The sequence below is a fragment of the Calidris pugnax genome, unplaced genomic scaffold (assembly GCF_001431845.1).
Source record: "Calidris pugnax isolate Ruff unplaced genomic scaffold, ASM143184v1 scaffold196, whole genome shotgun sequence".
Taxonomy (NCBI): Eukaryota; Metazoa; Chordata; class Aves; order Charadriiformes; family Scolopacidae; genus Calidris; species Calidris pugnax.
The window spans coordinates 1,364,279-1,389,376 of NW_015091042.1; the positions used below are offsets into that span (position 1 = coordinate 1,364,279).

Genomic DNA, 25,098 nt, shown 5'->3' on the forward strand with positions numbered 1-25,098 from the left:
GGCACCTCTCTATAAAGAGCATTTCTGTTTCTTCCCACCATTCCATCAAGGCCAAATTTCAGTTTAGAGGACAAAAACAGAAAAAATGAGCGTAATGTTTCTTTTAAAAAGGTGGGGGCAGGGAAGGTAAGGCCTCATTTCAGGCACATTTTTTTTGCCTTTTGAGAAAGGAGGAGTAGATTTGCTGAAGCTCATTAAGGGATTTCTGTTGTTGTTGCTGGTCATTTATCATCAACGTTGCTATTTACAACAAGATTCTTATGTCAATGGAAATTAATTTGAAACTAAGATCCAGGTCAGACTTTATTCATGTTTAAATGGATTTATCTCTTCCTGCTCATATTTTATGGGTAGCTTTTGAAACACAGACCTCTGTGGGTAGTTCTCAGATGAAATATTGTATGAATATTAAAATATATGCCTATGTATAAGATATTTAGGGTAGCTTTTATTCCCTTGGAAGTTTTAAATTATTTAGTTTGTTCCTGTAGGATACAGGCAACCTGTCATGAATGCCACCTCGTGGTCATTTCGGAAATTACAGCGATCATCTTGGTCATTAAATAACAATTGCCTCTTGCTAAAACTACAAAGTACTTTGAAAACAACACGAGTTTAATAACTGTTGGTAGCAGTTACTCTTAGAGAGAGAATGATTATTAAAATCATTATTAAATGATTATTAAAATTGGTTAATATAGTCTTGTTCTGATATTGTTTCTTCTATATATTTTAAATCAAATTTATTGGACTGATTAAAACTGAGTTTATTAATAGAGTTTCTGCCCTTTTTTTAGGTGATGAAGCAAAACGGGTCATCAGAGATATTAAATAAACTCTACGATACAGCAATGGATAAGCTGGAGGGTGTAAAGAAGGATTACGACGCCCTGAGGAAACGGTACAATGAGAAGATCGCAAGCCACAACACGGATCTGAGCCGCCTGGAACAGGCTGAGGAGGAGAACAGACGGCTTCAGAAACAGATTGACATGTTAATGAAGCAAAGGGACACAGCGATACATTTTCAGCAGCAATATTCGACCTCTCTTAGAAGGTATACTCAGGTTTTGATACCTTCAGATAAGCTGTGAAAGCAGTAACAATTCTAATGTAGCATCTTATTTTCTCTGCGGTCGAATCATAAATACTTTTCTAACTGGTTTTCCTAAAATTTTTCTCTAGTATCTATGGGGTGTCTTGGGGTGATGGGTAAGCATGTGCTTCTATATAGAGATTTTCTGGAAGGTCCTAGAAGGTGTGAGAGAGATGTTTGTTTGGAGAAATTGTGCATTTTCTTGAGAAAAGGATTTCCCAGCTAAGGTTTTGGAATTGGGTAAGGAATTTTAACCATTGTTGAGCTCATGTGAGAAAGGGATGGTCTTCCTTTCAAGCTATGTTTATTCTGTTGTGGACACAGGAGTGAAATACAACCGAAGTTTTATTAAACCTCAGACTTAGTCTTCCAAATGAACTCTTTAATGGGTGGTGAGTCTAGCAAAATATATATCTCCTTTAAAAAAAAAAAGAGTCACTAGGATGATATAATTTTTAAAAGGTTTTTAGCAAATGAAGATGTTCTCAAGCATAAGTTAACTTTTCCTGACATTAGAATTGCAGACTGTGTGGGACTCAGAGCTTCAGGCTGGCAACAGAGTTCAGTGGATGCAGATGCCTGGGAGTCTCACTTCTTTGGGAAAGTGCTGCTGGTGCGAGCAGCACAAGTGCCAAAACAGAAGGGCAGAGACACTGTGTCACACCACACTTAACCTCTCTCTGCTCCTCCTTCATACGAAGCCTACACAGATACCCGTATGGGGTAGGAGGAATGATGCTGTACATAAGGACTCCAAAGGGTATCTGTGGGCGTGTGGAGAATGTTTGCACTGACAGAAGTCAGGGATAATACACAACTCCCACAGGCTAATGCCAAAAATGTTTTCCACGTTCATAGACTTTGAGTATTTCCAAAAGGTGAGACTGAGAATAGACAATAATGTACACATGAGTAGCATGTACGTAGTTGTGATACATCTAATTAAGTTATAGGAGAACATGAGTAATAACAGAATAAGTTACTTAACAGACTCTGCCATGGATTCCTGAAAGTGAAGGAAAGCTTAATATCTACTACAAGAAATACTGCGACCATGATGATACATGCAGAAGCTCAACATATTCCTTATTATGCCCTTGAGGTTTAGGTCTCCTTCTTGAGAGGAGGGTGTGGTTTGACACTGAGCAGTGGTTGGTTTTAAGAATTTCATGGAAGATATTCTTGTGAATCAGTGATCCAGCTAAATTAATATAACTGAACTTCAGGAATTTTTGCCTTTTATTTGCTTGGCTTTGGGTCTGGCCTTCTTTTTTTACTTGTTTCTATTTATAGCAACCTTTATTTGTTTTATGTTTATACCCTTTCTTCATAACCAAGACCATATTTCTCTGGGTGACTGGTCAGAAATTTTTAAAACGCTTTTTAGGTGAGTATAGCTGTCAGAATATAAGACGTAACAAACTGGTAGTTTGAGGATGAATGGGTGAGAAATTGCAGCAATAATGTTTTTTCATATTGCAGCACTAAATAATACTAGGTGTAAACACAGTCAAAATAGTTTTTAAAGAGAGCAGAAAAAGGCCACTCGTGTGTCTCTGCATTCTGAATGTGGACTCTGGTGCTTGGACAAATCTGCCTCTAGTTTGTAATTGTGTTGAAAACAAAGCAGGTAGTCCAGGTGAGGGGTCTCTTCAGTATTCCTTGCTCTTTATAAACCCATGCTTGCTGCTGCTGACCCATCTAACTCTGCTGCTTGCCATCCATTCACAGCAGTTGTTAAAATGGGCTTTTCTCTACAGAAGGCAGCTGTGAAAATGTGATCCAGCTGCCTTGGGAGGCAATGCAAGGTCAAGCGGGACCAAGGTGTTTCAGCTGGAACTTTGCTTTCAGGATTTTATGGAGGCTTTTTATCACTATTTAACACGAGTATCCCCCTATGGCAGAGACTTTCCTGTCTGGTCAGTTCCCTATGCCAGTAGGCTTGGTGTGGTTTGGTTGGGATTCGGTGGGTTGTTTGGTTTTTTTCTCCTTGATGTTTTTTTTTTTTTTCTTTTCCTTCCTTACTGATGACATATTTTTCGTTTGGCAAACATTGCCTTAAATCTTTTCTCCTCCCCTCTCTCCTGTATCTTCCCAGTGCTGTCCTTGATTTGATGCCCAAATAGTTTTTAATTGTACTGTGGTTTCTCGCATGGCAGTCAGGTTGTTTGGCATTAAATTTCTGATAAATATTTTCTCTGTTAAATTTCTGATATATCCTTGTACTACTTCTATAGTATATTCTTCTTACCTTCATGCTCGGGGTTATGAAAAGGCAAAAGAAATCTGGATTGTAATATGTTAGGTCTTCTATACTGCCAGCCCAATGATCTCTTAAACTGAAGAATTTCCCAAAAGGAGCAGGGTGATGTTTTTGAAGTTACTGGCAGATGCCTCAGTAACGCTATGGCAATGCTTTGAATGCACCGAGGCTTTCAAGGAAATATTTGAAACTGGGTTTACAGCTCTCTCTTGGGAAAGGTCAGGCAACGTGCTGGATTAGACAAGAAATTGCACTTTTAAACAGCGTGTGTGTGAGAGAGAGAAAATAAAGTCTGCCAGAGGTTTGTGGGCACCTGAAATTTGGTTAAACTTGAAAGTCTCAGGTTAGGTACAATGTTTCTGTCAATGGCATTTACCAGGGAGTTTTGGAAAAAACATGCAAGGGGACCTTAGTGTCCAGTTGTGGTAAAACACTGCTCTTGGGTCCCACTTTTAAGAATGCTTTGTCAATAGCAACACAAAATTTACTACTTTGAAATTAAACCTTTTACATCCTTTTTTGACTGTGCCATACTTCAGTAGATGTAGTGATAAAGCATGTATGTTTTCTTTGTTAAAATTTAAAAATTTCCTTTTGACAGTTTCAGTTTTACTGGATGACCTACTGATGAAAGCAAACAGTAATGTTTGGATTACATGGTTTTAGTTCCGTTGTGTCCATTTTTACTGTAAACCTACTTTTTTCTTCTCTAAATTGTCCATTACAAACTTTGTGGCATATTTGAGCATCTGGAAGTTGTTGTGCTTTTTTCAGTTTCTGCATTTGTTTCTCTTCTTCCTACATGCCTGGGAGTGTGTATTGGGAGAAGGAATTAGATTCTAAGATGAACAAAGCTCAACACAAAAAATAAGATGAAACTTGTGCTATTAAATAATGGCAATGTTTGCATTCCTTTTAGAATAACTTGATAAAAATTTTACTTTTAATAATTCAACTAACTCTAAATTATTTCTAGCAATTTTTATGTTTCAATTCCTTAAAGAGGTTCTCTAATATTCCTAAAGGTTTATTAATATTCCTAAAGTAATAATTAGTCTAACTTTTATTTTGCAGCAGTGAGAGTACATTGTCTAAGATGTCCTCTGTGGTTGTGTTTTACCAGTGTATGGGTTTGCTTATCCAGCCAAATCTTTAATGTATGAAAAAGGAAAATGAGGAACAAGTATTTTATTGGCATTTCTGCTTGGTTTTAGATTTGAATCGGTACAGCAGGAACTAAGCAACGCCACAGCACAAAACAAAGAGTTGCAGAGAGAGATGGAGCGATTACAGTCGGAGGTGACAAGGTTCAAAACAATGCAGCTGAAAGCAGCAAAGGATGCAGAAAAATACAAGGAAGAAAGGGATTCAGTTTTCAATGAATACCGCCTCATAATGAGTGAGAGAGATCAAGTCATTAAAGAGGTAGATAAGCTTCAAACAGAGCTGGAGCTTGCAGAGTCCAAACTGAAGAACACTTCTTCCGAGAAGCGAGTGGCTAGTGAAGAGATGGAAGCTTTAAGACAGGTATAAGTACCTGTTATTTCGATGGGGAAGGGAGATGGGTATGCATTGTTGGTGCTAGAATCAGAAATGTGTGACTGATTAATGGAAAATAGGAATGTACTGCCAAGAAGAAATTCTGTGCTGATGTTTTCCTATAGCACTCCTTTTTACTATCCATTAATTAAGATTGCATCTTTGAATAGAATACCTGTCAGTTGAAATTTGCTGTTCACTTGACTTAATTCTGTTCTGATTATAAATCCTTCCTTTACTGCGTTGGTCTTCTGTGCCTTTTCAAGTAATGCTCTCTGTAACCATATAGCTCTAAATATTCATTATTTTAAACTTTTTAACCTCTACAGGAACCACTGGATACTATCTACTATGACTTAAAACGGTACACGATAAAGCAGTCTCAAGTATTTATGCAAAGCCTGTGCTGACATGCATGTTCTTACTCATTTGCCCTCCTCCTGCCTTTAAGTTAAAGGGGACATTTTGAAGATTTTTCACTAGAACTCGGGCATGCCTTGAAGTGTGTGAAACCAGAACTTTGTATTTTTCAGCCATGTGTTCTTGAAATGCTTATATCACAACCATGTTACAACGATGCTGTTAAGATTTCCAAAACACAATTTACTGCTCGGTTTCATTTCAGCTGACATGCACTGACTTGACCCTTTGGTTTTACAAATACTTAATTTAGCATGAAATAGATACAAGCAAATGTATTCCATTGCCTATAAATCTCATTTTACTTTCTTCACAGCATTATATCTGAACAAAATGCCCTTTATGAAAAATTAAGGTGTGGAGCTTGAGCTTTTTTTTTTTTTTTTAAATTGCTGAGGGACATAATGTGGATCGTGACATATGGCATCAGAGCTTTAAAAAATAACTAACTTCTGGTTTTAAGAATTTAAGAATAGTTTTTAACCCTACGTATTTGCCAGCTAAGTAACTTAGCTTCTGCACTGAGTGAGGCTTATAATACGTTTCATACGTGTTTTACTTTCATCAAAGCCATTAAAGCCAATAGAAGGGTCTTGTTGATTTCAGTGGAATCAGGGTAGGGGTAGGTCATAAGGAATACTGATGATAATAGCCACAATTAGTCGTTGTATCTGTCATTGGGGCACTATGAGTCATTTGTCAAAGTGCTCTAAGGGCCAGGGAATTAAAATTTTAAATACCTGGATGTTCCCTCCTGCCTAGATGACTTGAAAGGGGGTTTGAATGAGAAGAGGAAAGAGCCTGGGACTGGTGAGCGAGATGCTGGCAGGGCACAGGCATGCAATTTTTCTTCACACCAGAACTGCCCCATCAGAAAGCAGAAATAACTGCTTTTGTCATGTACTGAAAGGTGTAAAATAGCAGTTCTGTGAGTTTTCTTCTCTATTTCCTTTCCTGTAGCTATGGCTCTTCTCCTTGTGAGCAGGTATGTTGCTGTGTCTCGTAGTACTGACCCTTGGGGCAGCTGCATAAGGGATTTTCTAGGTCTGGCAAGGCAAATGTTAGGTTGAAAAAATTTATTGATCAAGCAATACAATCACTTGAAATAGTATCCTGAACATAAGTGGGATTATCCTGTCAGTGAATAATTGGTCTGGTGCTTGCCAAAATATAACTTAATGTTCTTTGCTCTACTTGTGATGCATAGCAGCTTTATGTGCCCTGTTATATAGCCCCCGTTGAAACAGCACTGTATGCACGTAGATCGTTTTAAGTGTAGTTTCTTCCATGAGATTTTGTTTGCTCGTGTGCCTTTTGTGTCCCAAACTAGTGCAAAAGCAACTGAAATGGAGAAGAGGTTGATTGAGGTTGAAGAGGCATCATATCATGAGACATGATGCAGTCAGTCAGTCAATTTTCCAGTTAGATATTTAAGCTTTATTAGTCATACATGCCCAAATAAAATGTTTATATTAAATATAATGGGTTAATTTACATGCAAAATGTAATAATTGCCTGGTATTTCTAGATGCTAGAAGAAATCTCAGGATTTTGCACTACAGACAGTTTTGGATTAAGTTCTCATGAGTTTGGCCACTCAGAGCTAGGGATTAGATGTTATGGATTTCCCCCTCTACTTGCCCAGTGGTGTTTTGTTTGGCATAATCTTTTGCTCCAGTGACTACTTAGAATGTCGCGTTTCATCTCAGTGGTAGTCAGCTTTCCCCTCTGTTTAATAGACCTGTTGTGTTTTATTCTGTATAAGGTTATTGCACTATATTCAGATGCGAGAACTTCATTCAAGCGTAAGAATTCTTCAGAAATTCAGAATTGTTCTTCAAACCAAACCACTCTAATGTTTCCAAACAGAAGCTGTTCTAATCAGTGCCAAATGGCACGGTTCCCTGTGCCGTCATGTGGTAATTTTGTGCAAATGTCACAGGAAAAAGACAGAGGTGAAATTCTACTGCTGACCACTGGAGGCAATGGCTGCTCTTACTCAGATGGTTTATACTGAGCATGCTGGAATAAACTGCAGCAATGTGTATTTTTTCCAATCGTCTTTAAGTACTGTAAATTCCTGTTTAATGAAGGGCTTTCTAGCAACTTTTCCTCTGCCTCGATACTTGGTGACTTTCTTCTCTGCTGCATGCTGGAAAAGACTTAATGATTTTGTGTAAGTTTTATACACGCATTTGAATGCACATTTAATACAGACTGTAGTTAAGCTCTACAAAACGTTGCTTCCAGTACTAAAACTTGTCTGCATCATCAGATGGGTCAGGGATTTCGGTCTTCAGAGGTGAAGCCCTTTGGTTAGTGGTTCAGCTACCATAGATCAGCCTTACCCAGTTTGAATTTGAGGTAAGAGCAACAGAAGCTCTTACTGATGTTGAAAATATTCAAGTGCTCTGGTAATTGTGATTCACTGATATGTTTTAAGTTCACAGAGTGAGTCATTAATTCTAGTGCTTGTCTGTTACTCTACAGCAAAAATACCTGTTTCAGTACCATCACAGAACTGTTTTAACAGCCTGACTAGCTCTAATTAGATGCCACATCTCAAAAACAGTCACGTTAGTACAGCAAAATGCAATTGCCAGCCATGCTTTAAATATTTGATCTTACTTGGATTGTAGAGGAAAATAAAATGGAAGTCAGTTTATGACATTGTATCTTTCTGTCCTTAAGTATTTGGGCCCTTTCCTCCTCCTGCTTTTCAGATGTCAGCTGTCTCTGGTAAAGTTTTTGAGATCAAAACATCAGTAGTTTCCAGCCAGGTGTAGCCATCCAGCCAATAGCTACTTCTTTATAGCCATCAGCTGGATGCTTCCAGAGAGCTGGACCATCTAAAAATTTAGTGACATGAAATTCAACTGTTTCAATGCCTCATTCTTCCAGTAGAAAGTCTAGTTTGAACTATTTTCAAAGGACAGGTTGTATTTTAGAGCTACATTTTACACATCTTTTTTTATTATGACGCAGTTGAGTCCCACATTTGATAAGATGTACCATCGTTCTGCTTTATGACATACTGTAGTTCTGTCTTTCAACATTCTGTAGTTGGCACATTGGTATCTTACTGGCCTGTGACTTTAATGTCCACTTAAAACTTATGAGGAAGCCATAAGATACGTAGATGTGTTGTCTAAATTATTTCAGTCCTATAAAATCGAGGCAGTTGCTTAAAAATATTTGCTATATAGTCTTATCCTTTGCCATATACTCTTCTTGTGAGCAGGTATGTTGCTGTGTCTCGTAGTACTGACCCTTGGGGCAGCTGCATAAGGGATTTTCTAGGTCTGGCAAGGCAAATGTTAGGTTGAAAAAATTTATTGATCAAGCAATACAATCACTTGAAATAGTATCCTGAACATAAGTGGGATTATCCTGTCAGTGAATAATTGGTCTGGTGCTTGCCAAAATATAACTTAATGTTCTTTGCTCTACTTGTGATGCATAGCAGCTTTATGTGCCCTGTTATATAGCCCCCGTTGAAACAGCACTGTATGCACGTAGATCGTTTTAAGTGTAGTTTCTTCCATGAGATTTTGTTTGCTCGTGTGCCTTTTGTGTCCCAAACTAGTGCAAAAGCAACTGAAATGGAGAAGAGGTTGATTGAGGTTGAAGAGGCATCATATCATGAGACATGATGCAGTCAGTCAGTCAATTTTCCAGTTAGATATTTAAGCTTTATTAGTCATACATGCCCAAATAAAATGTTTATATTAAATATAATGGGTTAATTTACATGCAAAATGTAATAATTGCCTGGTATTTCTAGATGCTAGAAGAAATCTCAGGATTTTGCACTACAGACAGTTTTGGATTAAGTTCTCATGAGTTTGGCCACTCAGAGCTAGGGATTAGATGTTATGGATTTCCCCCTCTACTTGCCCAGTGGTGTTTTGTTTGGCATAATCTTTTGCTCCAGTGACTACTTAGAATGTCGCGTTTCATCTCAGTGGTAGTCAGCTTTCCCCTCTGTTTAATAGACCTGTTGTGTTTTATTCTGTATAAGGTTATTGCACTATATTCAGATGCGAGAACTTCATTCAAGCGTAAGAATTCTTCAGAAATTCAGAATTGTTCTTCAAACCAAACCACTCTAATGTTTCCAAACAGAAGCTGTTCTAATCAGTGCCAAATGGCACGGTTCCCTGTGCCGTCATGTGGTAATTTTGTGCAAATGTCACAGGAAAAAGACAGAGGTGAAATTCTACTGCTGACCACTGGAGGCAATGGCTGCTCTTACTCAGATGGTTTATACTGAGCATGCTGGAATAAACTGCAGCAATGTGTATTTTTTCCAATCGTCTTTAAGTACTGTAAATTCCTGTTTAATGAAGGGCTTTCTAGCAACTTTTCCTCTGCCTCGATACTTGGTGACTTTCTTCTCTGCTGCATGCTGGAAAAGACTTAATGATTTTGTGTAAGTTTTATACACGCATTTGAATGCACATTTAATACAGACTGTAGTTAAGCTCTACAAAACGTTGCTTCCAGTACTAAAACTTGTCTGCATCATCAGATGGGTCAGGGATTTCGGTCTTCAGAGGTGAAGCCCTTTGGTTAGTGGTTCAGCTACCATAGATCAGCCTTACCCAGTTTGAATTTGAGGTAAGAGCAACAGAAGCTCTTACTGATGTTGAAAATATTCAAGTGCTCTGGTAATTGTGATTCACTGATATGTTTTAAGTTCACAGAGTGAGTCATTAATTCTAGTGCTTGTCTGTTACTCTACAGCAAAAATACCTGTTTCAGTACCATCACAGAACTGTTTTAACAGCCTGACTAGCTCTAATTAGATGCCACATCTCAAAAACAGTCACGTTAGTACAGCAAAATGCAATTGCCAGCCATGCTTTAAATATTTGATCTTACTTGGATTGTAGAGGAAAATAAAATGGAAGTCAGTTTATGACATTGTATCTTTCTGTCCTTAAGTATTTGGGCCCTTTCCTCCTCCTGCTTTTCAGATGTCAGCTGTCTCTGGTAAAGTTTTTGAGATCAAAACATCAGTAGTTTCCAGCCAGGTGTAGCCATCCAGCCAATAGCTACTTCTTTATAGCCATCAGCTGGATGCTTCCAGAGAGCTGGACCATCTAAAAATTTAGTGGCATGAAATTCAACTGTTTCAATGCCTCATTCTTCCAGTAGAAAGTCTAGTTTGAACTATTTTCAAAGGACAGGTTGTATTTTAGAGCTACATTTTACACATCTTTTTTTATTATGACGCAGTTGAGTCCCACATTTGATAAGATGTACCATCGTTCTGCTTTATGACATACTGTAGTTCTGTCTTTCAACATTCTGTAGTTGGCACATTGGTATCTTACTGGCCTGTGACTTTAATGTCCACTTAAAACTTATGAGGAAGCCATAAGATACGTAGATGTGTTGTCTAAATTATTTCAGTCCTATAAAATCGAGGCAGTTGCTTAAAAATATTTGCTATATAGTCTTATCCTTTGCCATATTTAAAGCCTTTTTTTAAAACACAAAGTCTGACTGATTCCTCAAAACTGTGAGTGCTCCCAGATTCTGCTTACTTTTGATATAGCACTGTGCTAATGTGGTGGTGTGATATCTTTAATACCACATTTAATATTCTTTGCTAGTACTTACTTGTACGTAATGTGAGCACAGTCTGTTCTGCTCCCGTTTTTCAGAACGTTAGAGGTAAACTCTCTAGGCTTTTAAGGTGTCAGTGTGTATCCAGTTGGAAAGATGAGCTATTTCCTTCTGTACTTAACTGACTGCAAACAATGGATCTTGTTTTAGGAGCTAAACTCGGCTCTAGTGGAAAGAGATCGAGCAATTTGTGAGAGGAACTCTAGTTTAAACTATTTTCAAAGGACAGGTTGTATTGCAGAGCTACATTTTACACATCTTTTTTATTATGACACAGTTGAGTCCCTCATTTGATAAGATGTACCATCATTCTGCTTTGTGGCATACTGTAGTTCTGTCTTTCAACATTCTGTGTCTAGTTTGAACTATTTTCAAAGGACAGGTTGTATTTTAGAGCTACATTTTACACATCTTTTTTTATTATGACGCAGTTGAGTCCCACATTTGATAAGATGTACCATCGTTCTGCTTTATGACATACTGTAGTTCTGTCTTTCAACATTCTGTAGTTGGCACATTGGTATCTTACTGGCACGTGACTTTAATGTCCACTTAAAACTTATGAGGAAGCCATAAGATACGTAGATGTGTTGTCTAAATTATTTCAGTCCTATAAAATCGAGGCAGTTGCTTAAAAATATTTGCTATATAGTCTTATCCTTTGCCATATTTAATGCCTTTTTTTAAAACACAAAGTCTGACTGATTCCTCAAAACTGTGAGTGCTCCCAGATTCTGCTTACTTTTGATATAGCACTGTGCTAATGTGATGGTGTGATATCTTTAATACCACATTTAATATTCTTTGCTAGTACTTACTTGTACGTAATGTGAGCACAGTCTGTTCTGCTCCCGTTTTTCAGAACGTTAGAGGTAAACTCTCTAGGGTTTTAAGGTGTCAGTGTGTATCCAGTTGGAAAGATGAGCTATTTCCTTCTGTACTTAACTGACTGCAAACAATGGATCTTGTTTTAGGAGCTAAACTCGGCTCTAGTGGAAAGAGATCGAGCAATTTGTGAGAGGAATGAGTTGCTGGAAAAATACTGTCATGAAGTGAAGGACAAAGCTGAGGCCCAGAAGGAACTTGACCAAGCTTGCAAGGATATAGAGACAGTGAAGGAAGAAAGAGATGTTGCCAGAAAAGAGAGAACAGAAGCTATCATCCAGAGAGACCATCTACTAAGGGAATATTATCAAGCCCGTCAGGTACTGCATGTCTTCACAGATGACTTTTTCTTTCTTAGCTTCAAACAGTCAGTAGTTTTCAAGAGAATAGTTAATGGTCTGGACACATCGGGTGTCTAATCTCTTTTCCCTGAGTCACTCGAAAATAAACACATGTATTTTCTTCAAGACATAGTGACGTAACTTGTTTGGGAGAAACAGTCATGCTTCATGTTAAGTTTCTGTTTGTAAGAATAGATGGTAAATAAAATATTGTGATCCAGCAGGTGGCTCAGAAGTTTATTACCTGCTGGTGGGCTTGTTGCCATCTATAACGTGGTGTTCGTTTTGTGTGCGACACTAAACATCAATCCACATGTGATTGCAAAAGCTTGCATAGAATGTAGTATGAAAATGCAGAGTACCACAACTTTTATGTTCATGAAGTAACTAAGAAATACAAAATTATTTAATATTAAACTAGATATTTTGGGTTGTTTTCATTAAACTTGTATTGTCTTTTCATTGAATACCAGCTCTTTACCAGTACATTAACAGTTTTTGGTGTGGCCCGTCACACTGATTTGCTAATCCCAAATGACTGTGCAGGGAAGCAATTAAACAATGTTTTCAGTTGTACTGGTAATAAATCTTTCATTGTGCTTGATTCTTCATGGCAAAACCAGTAGGATTTTGGAAACTTGTGCTTTTCTCGAGGAAGCTGACTAAGCTTGGCTAAACTTTGCTGTAACTTAGCAATGGACCTGCTCAGGTGCTCACCTTTGGCAGATTTCAAATCAGAATTGACATATCAAATATTAATATCACTTCATTGGTCTGAATGGGTTTTTTGATTGTCTTTTTCCTGCCAGTGGACTCGAAGAGAATAAAGTGATTCCTGGAAATGAAAGAGACAACCAAAAATCCAGACGTGACTCTTCATAGCCTCTGTTTGGTTTTATTTGTTGCAATATTTATTTTTTTTTTAATATTGAGGTGAGAAAGTAAACCTAGGTTTTAAGGGTCGGCACCTTCTTTCTTTTCAATATAATTATAACTCATTTATAGAAAAAAAAAGAAAGAGCCTTTAAAGTATACTAATCTTGACTTAGTAGTCTCTCTTTGTATACTTTGATATATTCAGGTCTTAGGAGCGCTCCTCCATAGTTCAATCTTTAATCAAATGACAAGTCTGGTCAGATTCATTAGATTTGTTTATATTATTGAAATTAACCACACACAGTTGTTTGCAGGCCCATGACCTGCAGTGTTTGTGGTGGGCTGTACTGTTGTAGTTGCCTTATGTTTATTGTGCTGCAAGCATGGAGGATTCTCTGTGTATCTGTCTTACTATTGTCACCATCTCTCTCGTTCAAAATAGAGAACGTTAGAGGAACATGTTAATTGAAGAAGGTGGTAATTCTTGTCTAAAACAAGAAATATTCAAACAAAATTTTTTTGGAATTCTGTTGCTCTACTTTGAACTTAAGGGACCTGTGTGGATCACAAGTCTGTGTTGTGAACGCGTAGATCTAGTTGTGCCGGGGTAAATAACAGATATTAATGCAGGAAATCTGTGCTGTAACTGCTTGTAATAGTGTATCTGATTTCTAAATATCCTTGAAGTTTTTTTCGGTCTCCTGAGCAGAACTAGATAGAAGCATGGAATGCTATCTTTGAAATACGAAATGTTCACTGATGTTATTTTGAAGTGAGGATTCTTATTCATGTAGGTTGTATTTACACAAATTTGTGTGCCACTGAATGAAATATATTAGAACAGGTTTTATCTTTTCTTTATTTTCCCCCCAAGTTGTGATTAAGATAAATGACCATTTTATATGAAAACATGAGAATTGACTGCATCAAGTGACACGCATATAGTAAAAGCTGTTTATGCATATTCACCTAAAAATTGTGCCTAAAATACTTACCTATATCTCTTAATTCCTAGATACAAGATTCTGCTACCCTAGACATAGAAAGAGCAAACAAAGAAATTGAAATGCTTCGGAAACAATATGAGGCAATGTCCCAAGAACTCAAGGAAGCTGTCCAGGAAGCTGAAGTAGCCAAGTGTAGGAGAGATTGGGCCTTTCAAGAGCGGGATAAGATTGTTGCAGAAAGGGAAAGTATACGGTAAATGAATGCTAGGTGATACATGAGTGATCCTTGTAACACCTTGTCTGCAGTTAATGCAATTTGACGACTTGCTGGGTTTTGCTAGCACTTTCTTCATCTTGTTGAAACTTGTGCAATAGCTGTCACAGGGTAATTTTTATTTTTTTTTCAAGTTGAGGGAACCTTAAAGATATTTTGCTTTGTCTGTGCTTTCATACCCATAATATGTCTCTAGTAAATACCATAAAGCCTAACAGCACTGCTACATAAGAACAATAAAGTATGCCTTCTTTTAGGAATGCTTTCTCTAACCCTGCTATATTTTTTTTTTTTTTTCAAGTTGAGGGAAACTTAAAGATATTTTGCTTTGTCTGTGCTTTCATACCCATAATATGTCTCTAGTAAATACCATAAAGCCTAACAGCACTGCTACATAAGAACAATAAAGTATGCCTTCTTTTAGGAATGCTTTCTCTAACCCTGCTATAGCTGTAGTGCTGCAAATAATTCTTTACCTGTGGGGACATTTCACAAAAAGTACCCAACATATTTGCCACTGAACGTTTGTAAGGAACTAAGGGGAAATACTTCAATCATGATATTTTGCTGCTAGTTTAAAGAAGATAAGTAGAAATAAAGTTTTGAAAGGGATGAAGAAAGCTTCTGTTATCTTGACAAGCTTTTCCTTAAGACCATTCCTTATAATTTTTTTTTTGAGAGACATATTTTTTGAAACTGCTTTTTAAATTTTTCATTGACTATTCAACATGCTAGAACTAGTCCGTTACATAGATAGGGTTTTAAGTAACTAAATGGGAACTTCTTTGCTTTTGAAGGACTTTGTGTGACAACTTAAGGAGGGAGAGAGACCGGGCTGTGAGTGACTTGGCTGAAGCTCTTCGCAATCTGGATGACATGAGAAAGCAGAAGAACGATGCTGTGCGTGAACTGAAGGAACTGAAGTATGTTAGAGAAATGATCAAACTGCATGGAAGTTTGTGATGAAAACTGTGGTTTGTTAGCTGTGTTCACAAGTGAATCAAGATGTGCTTCATATGTCATCTCAACGGGCTGTGGCAGAGGTTTTGCTGTTGGCATTTATTGTGTACACTGTTATAGCTGTGGGGCAGCAACATTCATGGTACTGTACGTGGAAACACTGCCTGTATTTTTAGTTAGTGTGGAAGTTATTGTGATAGACCGGATTATTACTGTCTTAACCTTTTTATCTTATTAATGAGACACGTATTCTAGGCTTTGTACTGTGGAGACACACAAAAGCAATATGGGTTTTTTCCACTGAAGTCGGATTAACTGCCATTTAGTTCCTCCTAGCTCTATTCTCACTGGTTTATGAATGCAAGGAAGATGTGCTTCATACGTCATCTCAACGGGCTGGGGCAGAGGTTTTGCTGTTGGCATTTATTGTGCCCCACTTCTCGTAAGCAAACATGCAGCTCATCTGAGAGTAAATTAAATGCAATTTGGGAGATGTTAGAAATCTAGCCGTGCATTTCAGTCATGTAAAAAATAATGCAAAAACTGGAAGACTGTTAGAACCATATATAGAACAAGAAGGTAATTTGATAGCAGACCAAGAATATTAGAAATATGGAAGCATGAGGCAAATCTCTGTCACAGCTTGGATTTTTGATTTACGAAACAAAATATAAGGTATCTCCTGAGGATAACGTTATGTATCAGTTCTATATAAAAGTGTTGTCTGTGTGTATAAATAATTTTTTGCTTTGCCTAGGGAGAAGATGGAGAATCAGTTGGAAAAGGAGGCCAGATTCCGTCAATTGATGGCTCATAGTTCCCACGACTCAGCCATAGACACAGATTCTCTGGAATGGGAAACAGAAGTGGTAGAATTTGAAAAAGACAGAGTAAGTAAAAAACACCAAGTGCATTGTCTTACTTATTGGATAGCTTTGAAGTCAATTATAATGTCTTGATACTAGGTATGATTAAAGATAACTCTAATCTGTATTTTGTTTTTTAGCTCTTTATTGTTGTGCTAGAAAAAACACATATATGTGCAGCAAGTGCAGTAATGTCTAGATGAAATTAGTTGACAAAACCAAGCTGTTGTATACAAACTTTGTATTTTTCTTCATATGAATTATAATAAAAAACAATTCCTCAATCTGATCTTGCAGGGTATCCAGGTCCATGAACTATTAAAAATGTTTTAAGTTAAACATTTAGTGTTTTTAAAGTTAGTGATTCATTGCAGAAATGGCAGGGCTAAGGCAGCCAAAATTTAAGATGAGACATTAGAGAGTCCAGTCCTCTACTCTTAGAGGCAGTATCACTTATAATCTATGCATAAAATAGTTAAGCTTTTACATGAAGTTTTCTTCTACTTTTGCTCAGATATGATGATTAGAAATTTTAAAATATTAAAAATATTTATTCATGATGAGCATGTATTTTAGGGCAACATTGCCCTTCAGCTTAAAATCTGGGATGAAAGGAGATGCTAATCTCCTGTGCTTGTCTGTAGAGGGAGTTAAATCCCTTTTCCATTTTGGCATATTAAATAAAGTTCTTACATTTAGCTTTCCAGATAATCTTTACATCCTTTCATTGTCCTAGTAGTACTTTTCTCCATTTAATTTTATTTTTCTTCGTTGTAGTCTAGAATTTTTATTTCACTGCCTTGTATGCAAGTCTTGAATGCTGTCCTATTAGAAATTTTTGGCTGGCACACCACATTGTTTGCTAGTAGTTATGTTTTTGACCACACAGAACACACAGGTGGTCTTCCAGATTGCGTTTCGTTTATAGCAGCTTCTGCATCTACCAGAATTTCTTTGTCATTCCTGAATGACAAGGTTTGTGATTTATTGCTGTCAAATTAAATCCCTTTTATTTTACTGCAATATTTGGGGTCATCTTTTGTATGCTCTTCCAATCTGTCTGTGTTCTGACGGTGCATCCTAGCTGATCCACTAAGATATTCCTTTTTTGATACTAAAAATATTATTTAGTATTATTATATGTTGAAATATATAGATTGGAAAGATTATATGAGCTGAGTACCAATGCTGATCCATCAGGACCACTGTGTAACTTTTTTCTGGAGTAACAATTCCTCTTTCTCTGTGCTTTTTCATCTTTTGACCAGCTCCTCTATCATCGAATTTTGTGCATTGCCATCTTCGCCATTTTAACTAGGATTACTTGCTGCTATCAAAATATATTAATAATACTATGTCAACCTTTATTAGATATGGGAAAATCCTTGCTGACCTACCAGTATTTGAACTCCAGGATGGAAATTATAGACTTGAATAAATTTAAATCCTTTTATTTTTGCGTCAACTTCACCTACTGCTTAAGTTCATGTTCTACATAAACAGCTCAAAACTGAGAGCAATAATAATCACTTCTCAGATCTGAGGCTGTGCACTGATACTGTGGTCTCTACTGGATCTTTATTTTATGGCAGCCCCATGCTCTTCCATATGAACTTTTTTCTTACATACTTCTTTCTAGCATTTGGAAGAATCATAAAGATTTTTGTATATTTTTTGGCAGATTTAGCTTCATTTAATTTCTTAATGTTTTTGCATGTTTTATCTTGAGCTTCCCTGAAGACTTTCTGCTCTTCTGATTTTAAGGGCATTAGTCATTGAACCGTGTGTAGAACCATGCCTTACATCTGATTTAAGGTCTATTTAATTTTTGTGTTAGATTTTAAATTTCAAGTATCATCTCCCTTCAGTATGCTGAGATGGTTGGTCCAGTTAATTTCAAGTAGAGTTTTCTAATTTTTATAAGTGTACTATTTAACAGTGAAAATAGTGATAATAAAAATGTTTGTGAGCAGTTGGTCCCAATTAATTTTCTTTAAACGTGTTTTTTTACAGTGACCTTGCCATTTACCAAAGGACACACTAAATTAGTATTTCCTTGTGTAGTTCAGTGACTGATTTGTTAAAAATGATTGTCACTTTTCAGATAGAGGATGATCTGTTTTGGGCTAGGATTGGTAGTATATATCCTCTAATCTGTTTAAAATGATTCCCCATGATGTTAGAGCTTTACAATCGTTTTTCCCCAAGTAATCCCCACCCTTGGGTGAACATGTCAGTGTTCTCTCATTACACATCCAGTATCAAACCTTAAAACAGGTTATACATGTCTGAGCATGCTTTCTTGCATGACCTTCTGCTTTCCTATTCCTCCTTGGTGAAATTCCCCTTCTACATTATTTCTGCGTTAGTCTGAGAGAGAGAAGGATCGTTGTAATGCCAGAGGATGCCTAATAACTAATGGAATTGGGAGCATATATATTGAACTATGAAATATTAAGAACTGGTCAAAAACAGGTACAGGTACCCTGTAAATATAAGTGCATAGTACAGACATGCAGTAATGTCTTTTGCTAAGAGACAGGGCACAGTGGTTGCTAGGGCAGTTGAGTCACTTGTTAATAATATTTATTAGGACGATATGGACTTGAAAGCACTTGGTTTTGATGTGGCAGAAGGTGTCAATGAACCATACCTCCCTGGAGACTGTGGGATCTTCGTTACCAAAGTAGACAAAGGAAGTATCGCTGATGGTCGATTAAGGTAGGGTTTGACTTTGGAAGATACTCGTCTTTTGTTGATCATAATAAACTAATTATGAGCATATTATAAACTGTCTTTTGTTTTTCCTTTTTTTTTCATGTTCTTTTTTATCATTGGTCATGGGTATGCTGTTAATGTTGGTTGGAAAAACACATTACACCGATGCCTAAAAACATTACAAAAATTAAATGCTATCTGACTCATCCCTTAAAACTCACCAGGATTGGGAATGTTCGGGTTTTTTTTCCTTTGTTTCTTGCCTACTCCATTTATTATCTCCTCAAACTTTGATCTATTTATTTAAATTTGGGGAAAGACATGAGGGTGAACTATTGGGGGAGGGCAGGGGGAAAGGAATAGAGCAAGGGATAATTTGGAACCCGCTCCTGTTCTTAGTGTCCTCTGTCCAAATAATTGCTTTTAAATACAGAGTAGTCATTACTGATTTGAGGATACACTTTTGTTAGGGAAATACAAACTAGAAGTCCTGGTTTTCATTTAGCTCCTATTTAGTGCTTTTTCAGGAATGGAGAATTCCAGATAATTAAGGATTAGCATATTGAGATCAGCTCTGTTGCATCCCTTTTCATGAATGTTATGCATGTGCTGTGCCCAGCTAAATATGCTTGTAACACGGATCTGCTTATTTCTGTTTATCTGCCAGAGTGAATGATTGGTTACTGAAGATAAATGATGTCGATCTTACTAATAAGGATAAAAAACAAGTTATAAAAGCTGTTCTAAATGGAGGAGGTGTTATTAACATGGTGGTTCGAAGAAGGAAGTCCTTAGGTGGGCGAGTGATAACACCTCTTCACATCAATGTTTCCGGACATAAAGGTAACAGCTATAAAGGCTGTATATAAATGATACGCGTTTGTTCAGCCAAAAATGGCTTCACGTAAAGGTACACGTTCTGAGCCTCTGCTGAAATCCTGCTGAAAGTGTTACTACCTCCTAGACAGGGATTTTCATTAATTGTTTTTAGCAAACTAAGAATGCTGCTATCGATGATGGCTTTATTCGATAAGTACAGGTTTTCTTTTTTGTTCTTGGGTGGGTTTTGTTTTCAGGTTTTTTTAATACTCAGTTCTAATTAACTGCCTGTCTGCAGTGTTACTGGGAGTCTAAACAAGACTGTTAAACCCATCAGGCACACCAGCTTTGTATGATTATGTTAAATTTTGGGATATATCCCTATTTCCCCCCACTGTGTTCTTATTTCTTTAGTACTCAGAAACTGCGATCCAGTTGGTTTGGTACTTGTATTTCTTTCTTGTGCAGGCAGTTCAGACATGCTGTTTCAGCGAGGTATTTCAATTGCAGGAGTAAATTCCTTTTTGTTTTGTGTACTTCAGATAGTGGAGTCAGTCTAGAAAATGGAATATTTGTTGCTGCTGTTGTGCCCGGAAGCCCAGCTGCCAAAGAGGGTTCCCTTACTGTGGGAGATCGAATAATTGCTGTAAGTCTTGTGAATGCATTCTCCTTTATTTTTCATCTATTTTGAAGTGTGATCATTGGTGCTACTCTTTAAGATCCCAAACTTTCCAATATTTTACTTTCACTGTATTTCACCTTTTTGTATATTTACTAAATATTTATTATAAATTGATGTGTTTGTAGGCTGGGTGATTAATATGATGTGCGGGTTATTTGCTACGCTTAGTTCATATGGGAATTTTTGACAGGGACACTGATTTACTATTCACACTTGGCTTAAATATAATGCTACTTGTGATTTGTATACTGAATAGGAAAGGTCAGTTCCAAAAAGACATCCCTTGGCTGGATGAAAGGTTTCTTGCCTTTAAATTATCACATCACAGATGTCATACTTTTGGAGGGGAAGTTTTATCCTGTGCATTTGCAGCCTTAAACGACCTGTCTGATTTATGACCCCCTATGAAATGGCAGGTGATTACTGCATGTACAAATGCATGGAGGCTAATATAGTGAAAGAGGTGTTGTTACACTGTATCTCTAGTAGGAATAACAAAACTGTAGTTACGTAGCTTGTGTTTTTAGTGGAAAATGGGAAAAGACAGGACAAGGTCAACCAGACTTTAGTCATATATACATATAAAGCTAGTGTTTTCCTTGTCTCGGAGATGCTGCCTAAAGATGCTCCCTGCCTGCTGCCTTTGATTTACAGATGTCTGGTTTGTTTTCTTTTTTGTGTGTGTGTGTTTAGATCAATGGCATTGCACTAGATAATAAGTCACTTACTGAATGTGAAGCTTTGATACGAAACTGTAGGGATTCCCTTACCCTGTCACTGATGAAGGTGAGTGGGACAAGCTAAATTTTCAGAATTTTCTTGAAGTCACGATGAATAATTTAGTTTTTTGGGGAAGAGTATATGAAAAAATGAATATATCAGCATGGGAAAATCTCTGCTAAAAATAAGGCTGTCTGGATGCGTTTCACTGGTGGTAAACTCAACAGTTATTTCCAAAGTAAGGCTATTGTGGCATCTGGTAGGAAATGAAACTTATTTATTATTCTTACTTCTTTCCCATTTGTTTGCTGGTCACATGAAATGACTGCCAGCACAATTGCTTCTTTCTTCTTGGTTTTTGCTTCAGAGCTGCAGTAGTTCTGTACATGAAAGATAAACTCCCTCCTGACAGCAGAACGGTTTGCTTTTAGTCAGGAGGGAGTTGCGCAGAAAAATGAACTCTGGCTATCATGAGGATTAAGTACAAGGCTTTCTTTTTCAGCCTTATTGCCATAAAAATTTTACTCTGTTTTGCTTATTGAGGTTGGAATCCCATTATGCTGGGCCTGTCACACGGGCTTTGTGAGTGATAATTCCAGCTTCAGAGAGCTTGAGGCTTTAAGGAAGTAGAAAGATAAAATGTTCAAGGGAAAATGGGCCATGAGAGATGACTTACTGGCATCACTTAACAGAGGAAAAAGTAGAATGTAAGTCCCTTCCCTGTCAGTACAGTGCTTCTGCCACAATGTGGAGATGCCCTTCTGGAATTGTTCTGAAAATGTTTCAAAAGATTGTCAAGTTTCATTTTATCTGATGTTCTGTGTTTTGCATCTGCAAGATTTTATTAAACCATTGCCAGCCATATCTATATGCATGTTGGTGTATATTCAGGGCCAGATAAACAAGGAGGCTAGAATATGCCTCGTACTAAACAGAAATCAGCCATCATAATAAGGTCATAACTTGTTTGGGTTTGTTTTGTTTCAGGTTTTTCCTCAGAGTTCATCTTGGAGTGGTCAAAATATATTTGAAAATCTGAAGGATTCAGAAAAAATATCAAACTGTAGGGTTCATGCCTCAGAGATACAAACCCAAAATAAAAGAAATCTGAAACTCAACAGCTCAACACAGACTGACATTTTCAATCCAGACATCATGGATGGCAAGAAGGACCAGAGTGATCAGGGCAGCGGTTCATTTTGCGATCATAAACCTTTCCCCAATAACACGTTACGAGTAGACTCTCATAGGAACACAGTGCACAGTTGCCACAGTAATTCAGAACACAGTCTCAGCTCCTTCAGCCCAGAGACATACGGGGACCAAGGCTTTGGAGCTGTTGACTTGGACAACAGGAGGCTGCCTTATGAGCCTACAGGAGCTGACTGCATGATGGTTGAGACTGCGTTTGACAAAGGACGTGGACCTAAGCATAGTGGTGGTACCTGGCCAAAAGTCATGGTTAATATCTCAGCAACAGAAACGGAAAAGTTCTCCGTCTACAAAAAGCCAAAACAAAGGAAATCTATCTTTGATCCTGATACTTTCAAAAGACCACCAACCCCTCCCAAGGTGGAGTACCTGTCCCCTAATCAGGTGACGGGCCATTCACCTCAGCCATCAAAAGCCGAAGTGGCTTCAACTCCTCCAACTCCTCCTAAGAGAAGTGACTCTATCAAATTTAAACATAAACAGCAGGCAAGCTCTGCATCAGAGTCTACGGTAACAACTGGATCACCGCCCACCAGCCCAGCCACTGCCCAGGCTCCAGTTTCCTTGGCACTTAAACAGGACTCTGCTACTCTCAAGGGGCGCAGCAGGAACGCTGGGCATTACTATCGGGAGGAGGGTATTGACTGCACTCATCTCTCCTCAAGGAAATCCTGTGAAGACGACATTGGCTTTCAAAGAGTTGAAGAGCCGGAGATTAAAAGACCAAGGCCAAAATCAGCTCCTGCACTGAGGCATAAAATGACCCCTATGCCCATTCCTAATCCTGCGCTTCAGGTAGAAACTTGGTACATTGAAGCACAAAGCTAGAAACCTTAAAGTGTGTTTTCAGTGTGGTTGTGGTTTTTCATCACAAGAAGCGAAGGCAGGAAAATTCTAATGTCTGCTTTTGGCATCTATATAATAACAAAACAAGATCAAGCTGTTGAACACATTTGAGTAAGGGGTGTTGGCTTTACACAGAGTATCGGGTTGATCCAATTAGCACTGATACTCCCATGTGATGTTATAGTGCCTTGTCATGAGCAGATACGTTGTCCTGGTTATAACTGTAGTAATATTATTATAGTACGGGAAGAGTTTCCAACTGTGACAAGGACACATGTAGGTGGGGAATAACATGTCAGAAATTTGCTAGCTGGAACAGAGGGGGTGGGTTTGGCACTCACTATTTAAAAGACCAGAAAGGATTGATAAGGGCATATTACAGTTGGCTCTACATACTGCCCAAGTGATTTTGCAGGTATCATATAGGTGTTGGTTTGAGGTGAAGAGGAAGAATGTGTAATAGACTTAGAAATTTCTGGATTTTAAGGTTATTTGATATATTAGTTAATTTATGTTTCTAGGGTTAAATTAGGACAAGGTTATGTGATGACTCTTTTTTTTCTTTTAATCTTCCTTAATTTCTCCCCCATCCTCCCAGAAAATAGGCAGAACCTTGTTACTTTAAAGTTGTTGACTAGAGAGCAGAAGTGATTTTTGCCTCAGAGTGGACACAATTCACTCTGAAAATTTCTCTCTGGTCGAATCATCTGTGTGTGCTACAGCTACATCAGGCTGCACAACAGTGGTGTTCAGTCTGCATGTATTCATTGCTGAGGCAGTGTTTATAGTATCAAAAATACGTATATAGAGTGTGGAGTGTAGGTTAATTTGTTGCCATATTGGGTGATGTCAGTTTCCATAGTTGTGTATATACGGAGTTAAGTTTGTGTACTTTGGTAAGTTGAAAAATTTAAGAGAATTTTCATCCTGCTTATACACCTGTGGTGGTGATCAAGTATTGGTTCTAAGAAGGTATATCTGCATTTTATAGTCTTTGTGCTCTCAGTAACTGTTCATTTAATTAAAATACTGCTGTCATAAAAACTGTAAGTACCTTTTCAGTAATTATTGTTCACTTATTATGTACTTCAATGTCATGTTTTTGGTTGTATGTTTCAAGTGTGTAAACTCTGCATGATGAGCCCTGAACTTGTCTCTCTCCAGCATCACTGCCAGTAACTGAGATTTCTCGTGTTTCTCAACTCACTGGTGTCTGCTCAGTATGTACAGAACAGAAGTTGTGATGGCTCCAAGCTCTGAATTGCTCTGTTTAAGAGAAGTTGCTCCACACATATCTGAAAATACAGGCTTAGATGAAAACGCTTTCTGGCTTGTTAGCCAGGTCTTCTTTAGGAAACACAGGCAATAGTGGCTGACACAACAGTTGAAATGTCCTGTGAAAGCAGTATTTAAGAGGAGAAACCTAACTTCATGCTAGATGTTTTATTGTGAAGGAAAGTATACAGTTAAATTGCAAACATTGGCCTAGAAAGATTATAAAATAATAAAAAGAAATAATGGAGCAAGATGGAAGAAGGAAGGGGTAGAAGTGAATAGCATCACTGAAGGATAAAGGTGGAACAAGCACTGTGGTGGTGAGCACATTCTGCAGTAGATACTACGAAGTTTGAAGTTGCTTACTGCCTACAAAATTTGCCCACTTTATTTTTATTTCTTCTGAGTCTCCGGCTTGCTTTAATCAAATGGCTATGATTTTGTAGGTGCAGAAGTATGCTCCAGCCAGTGAGGAACATCTGTCTCCAGAGCTCCAGGAATGGGCACCGTATTCCCCAAAGCGGTCGGCTCGGCACAGCGATGGCTTTGTGCCAGCTGCCCTGTATGCTGGCAGCATGTCAGCAGGTGAGTGACACATCTCCTGCTTTCTAGGAATGCCCCGAGGAAGTTGTCCCTATTGGGGACAATATTGGGGCTTGGTTGTGATATATGCGGAACAAACATGACCCACAAATCGTGTTTCCATGGTCTGATGGAATCTGAAC

At 37.8% G+C, this 25,098-nt stretch overlaps 1 protein-coding gene across 1 annotated transcript in view; it reads left to right on the forward strand.

Annotated features, from left to right (window-relative positions):
* Positions 1-25,098, forward strand: part of DLG5 (discs, large homolog 5 (Drosophila)) — a 73,202-nt gene that overhangs the window by 25,525 nt on the left and 22,579 nt on the right. Inside the window, exons 5-16 of the mRNA XM_014956332.1 lie at positions 798-1,057; positions 4,574-4,886; positions 11,927-12,157; positions 14,070-14,254; positions 15,073-15,198; positions 15,993-16,125; positions 18,695-18,822; positions 19,487-19,662; positions 20,181-20,284; positions 21,014-21,106; positions 22,028-23,047; positions 24,820-24,958. Of these exons, the coding sequence (XP_014811818.1) occupies positions 798-1,057; positions 4,574-4,886; positions 11,927-12,157; positions 14,070-14,254; positions 15,073-15,198; positions 15,993-16,125; positions 18,695-18,822; positions 19,487-19,662; positions 20,181-20,284; positions 21,014-21,106; positions 22,028-23,047; positions 24,820-24,958 (2,908 nt within the window). The remainder of the gene's footprint in view (positions 1-797; positions 1,058-4,573; positions 4,887-11,926; positions 12,158-14,069; positions 14,255-15,072; positions 15,199-15,992; positions 16,126-18,694; positions 18,823-19,486; positions 19,663-20,180; positions 20,285-21,013; positions 21,107-22,027; positions 23,048-24,819; positions 24,959-25,098) is intronic.